Genomic DNA, 4,226 nt, shown 5'->3' with positions numbered 1-4,226 from the left:
TTATAGACATGTTACTTGTGATTATTTTTTAGATAACCTGACAACTATGTTGTGCGGACTCTCAAAATATGTTGTCACACTCGTGTTAGATCTTCAAAAATGCACTACTTTTGGAAGATCCGACATGTACTCATCAATTAAAGAGTCTGAGCACCATAGCCTGATAGTGAAAAAATTCTTTTACTGTCAGTGCAAGTGACAGTTGCTATGCCAATTAAATAGCCAAAGTAACTCAATCATTCACTGTAGCTACTTCTTAGCAACTCTATGAAGGGCTGAATAAGATGAGATATTGTACTATTTAACTCCCAACTGTCAGGTGGATCATATGGCAAAGGGACTCTTTCTTTTTTATAGGGCATGGCTTATTGCACTAAGTAGACAACAAAAATAATTGTCATATCTGCTATCAGCTAGCAATTGGCAGCACTGCCTCCAAAATAATCATCTTTCTTTGGCTATAGTCTAAAAGGCAACCATCCATGTGTTAAGACACTGTTAATAACTTACTGAAACTCAGATTTCTTTCCATCTACCTAAACTATGGTAGGTAGAGTTGGAACCGACACCTGTGCTGGTGGAAGATAGCAGATATTCGGTGGAATAGTCAAAAATGAGAGGAAGTTGCCCCCGACACCATCATTAAGATAATATATTTTAAATTTTTTTTTACTGAAACTCAAACTCAAAATTGGATTTATCATACATAAGGTGTGGAGAACTGATTTTAACAGAAGCATTCAGAAGGTGTAATCTGCTCCGGTGTATAAGACATCTTGCGTTCACGCAGGGTCTGAGGGAGAACCGCACCCCAATGGATATGATGTAGACAGTTTACCCTAATGCAAACACTAGTGGCTGCTTCATGGCCGAAACAATTTTCATGGCCACAAATTCCAAAATGCCTATTGACCATTTCCCGAAATGAAATCTGAGGAGAACCATCAACACAGATCCAATAGACAACCTAGTAAGAGGAATTCCTCTCAATATTTTTGTGCTCAACAGCATCAGATTTCCATAAGAATACTAAAGTGTTTCTAGAATCAAGCATAAAAATCTATTGAAAGAAAGGAATTGAAATCCAGTTTTTTTCCACCAAAACTGCACATTTGTATCTTTCCTCTTAACAGTTGAGCCAAGGGTCTCCGGAAGCAGCTTCTCTACCTTCACAAGGTACGGGTAAGGTCTACGTACAAACTACCCTTCCCAGACTCCACTTATAGAATTATACTGGGTATATTGCTGGGTATATTGCTGCTGTTGTTAGTAACTAGATAACAAGTTTAAGTCTCGAAAAAGCAACACTAAAAACAGCAATGGGCAAAAGCAGAAACACCAACAAGAGAAACCCATGATCTAAAAAGTCACAGGTGTCATTTAATCCACACCCCGCTGCTCATTCAAGATCACGGCCAAGTATTTTTTGGAACTAATTTTTCATGTTATGTTATAATATATGTTTTCTATAACAACACTTCGCTGTAAGTAGCCAAAAATGTATGTAACAAACGAGACTGTTATAGAGAGGTTTGACAGTACTATGTTACAACTTCAAACGATTCTTTGTATCCGCCTGCCCGCCCTCTCTTTCTTTCTTCTCCACGAAACCAAAATTCCACAGAACTTGGCTAAGGAAGAATTGCAACAATCTATTGCAATGACCCTAATAATCGACTTTTGATAGTAAATCATGATGTGCCGAATATGTACAATGAATGATCACAGAGAAGTAAATATCAGAAAGGAGTAGCAACATAAGTAAAACTGCATAATAGGATTAACCAAAATTATCTATGTAGAAGACGATATCATATTGATAAACAAGAATATTCAGTTTTAAAGATATACACAACACAGTGAACTCAAATATGGAACTATCGTATGCTACTTTTATTAGAATTTGATATAAAGATGATACATGTCCACTGTCCATCAATCAGCAGCAGATCTATCTATCATGAATTCTACAATTTTGAAACTAATACAATTACACTCAAAAGGTGTAAAATAAAAAAACAGTTGGTTTCAGGTTGCGTTTGATGCATATCAACTAGCGCAGCAAACACCATCCATCCACCACAACTTCTTCATCGTGGGATCGGATGTGCCCCTTATATAGTATCATTAAGATATGAAAAAAACAAGAAAATGGGGGCACAACAAGCGGGAGAAGAGTTAAAATAATCATAAGAATCAAAGTGAACAAGAATTAATTGTCCTACCACACAACTGAATCGAATTGCATCACTGCGCACTTTTCTTTCCATTACCATAATAACTTAAGTACCATCGAACGAATTTCTTCAATCCTGTCTGTAAATCCGTGGTAGGCTTATAACCGAGCTCCTTGTGAGCTGAGCTTATATTTGCATGAGTAAACTGCACGTCCCCATTCCTTGGCAACTTCATAACCAATCTCTTAGCCTTTACCTTCAACAACTTCTCTAAAATGCTAACAAGATCAGAAACCGGGACAGGGGAAGTGTTGCCCAAATTAAACACCCTCAATTGAGCAGGACCTTTCTTCTTTCCACCACTTCCCGTGCTCTTTTTAGCGGTGTCCAATGCCCCCACACAGCCCTTAACTATATCATCAATGTAGGTAAAATCTCTTGCGACCGTGCCATGATTAGCCGCCTCGAAGATTGGAATTGATTTTCCTTTCAATATATCCCTTGTGAAAAAGAAGTAAGCCATATCTGGCCGTCCCCACGGTCCATAAACCGTGAAAAATCTCAATCCAGTTATTGACAGCCCATAGATATGATTATAGGTATGAGCAATTTCCTCACCAGCTTTTTTAGTAGCAGCATATAAACTAGCAGGTTGGTCTGTTCTATCCCTCTCTGAAAAGGGTACCTTAGTATTCAATCCATATACAGAACTAGACGACGCCCAAACAATCGCAGGTTGAGGATTGACACTTTTGCAAACCTCAAGAACATTAACAAGACCAGCAATATTACTATGCACATATGATCCCGGATTTTCCATGGCATACCTCACGCCCGCTTGTGCAGCTAAATGCATAACATGAGTAAATGCGACAACTTCAAAAAGTTTCTTTAAGAGGGCGACATCATTGATATCGCCCTCAACAATGTACACACCGGAGCGTTCTAATAGCTCCTGCCTCGCTCTTTTGAGCGAGGGATCATAATAATCATTAAAATTATCCAAACCTACTACGCCATCTCCGCGACGTTTTAAGGCAGCTGAAACATGTGTTCCTACAAATCCAGCAGCACCAGTTACCAAAACACAAATACCATTTTTTGACCTGATTTTTGCTGAGGATTTAATCTTTTTTTCCCACACTGGACCACCATAAGAGCTGGTTCTAAGAGATCTCCTTGAGAGATCTGAAGAAACATTTGATACAGAATTTGGTGATCTGTAAAAGAATACAAAGATTAACCCCACAAAAACAAGTGACCAAAAAATAATCTTGGTTAAAGAAAATTGTAGCCTAAGCCTATTATAAGGGGATTTTTCAATCTTGTATTTTCCTGGGGTTGATGGAATATTATCAATGTGCTTCATTTGGGACATTATTTTACGCAAAATCTTGGAGATTAGAGCAATACCCAGATTAGGAATCTCTTATTTTCAAAAGAAAATCAGCAAAGTTCTGATTTTTCTTGAAAAAAAGTTTAGGGCTAGGGTTTGAGAAATTTTCTTCTTTTTTTTTTTGCCCCAAATGGATGATTGATTCTTGATAATGTAAATGGGGATAGAAAAAGAAAAAGGGGTGGCTAGTATTGAAGTTTTGGCTGCTTTATTTATGAGAATCTATCTGGTTTTGGATCAAAGATGGTGTTTTTATTTTTGTGTTTTTTTTTTTTTTTTGTGGTTTTGATTTGTAAAGAAGAAAGGTTGATGATTTGTATTAGAAATGATGGTTAGAAGGAGAGAGATCTGTGGAGGGAGAAGAATGAGGTTTGAAGAATTGGACTAATAGGGGTGGGGGTGGAGGTGGGGAATCAGGAACAAAGTCAAACAGAACTGTAAATTAATGAAATGGATTAACCTTTTGTATTAAGCTTTTGATCGGAGAGTTTTATCAATGAAAGCTACTAAGGGCTCGTTTTGTACCAGAAATAATAGATAATTAATTCCGGAATTACATTTGAGATAAGTTTATCCTACATTTGGTTGGAATAAAATTACAAGTATAATTAATTTTGATATTAATTATTGAAAGAATTACAAGAAAATACACA

General features: G+C 37.0%; 1 protein-coding gene across 1 annotated transcript; it reads right to left on the bottom strand.

Annotated features, from left to right (window-relative positions):
- Positions 1–1,865: 1,865 nt before the first annotated feature.
- Positions 1,866–3,948, bottom strand: LOC107797658 (UDP-glucuronate 4-epimerase 3-like). The gene has a single exon (XM_016620562.1). It carries the CDS (start codon positions 3,553–3,555, stop codon positions 2,248–2,250), a length of 1,308 nt encoding a protein of 435 aa, XP_016476048.1. The 5' UTR covers positions 3,556–3,948; the 3' UTR covers positions 1,866–2,247.
- Between the last annotated feature and the right edge of the window lie 278 nt (positions 3,949–4,226).

The sequence above is a fragment of the Nicotiana tabacum genome, chromosome 11, assembly GCF_000715075.1.
Source record: "Nicotiana tabacum cultivar K326 chromosome 11, ASM71507v2, whole genome shotgun sequence".
NCBI lineage: Eukaryota > Viridiplantae > Streptophyta > Magnoliopsida > Solanales > Solanaceae > Nicotiana > Nicotiana tabacum.
Note: the sequence above shows the minus strand (reverse complement) of the source record. Positions and strands in the feature narration are given on the sequence as shown.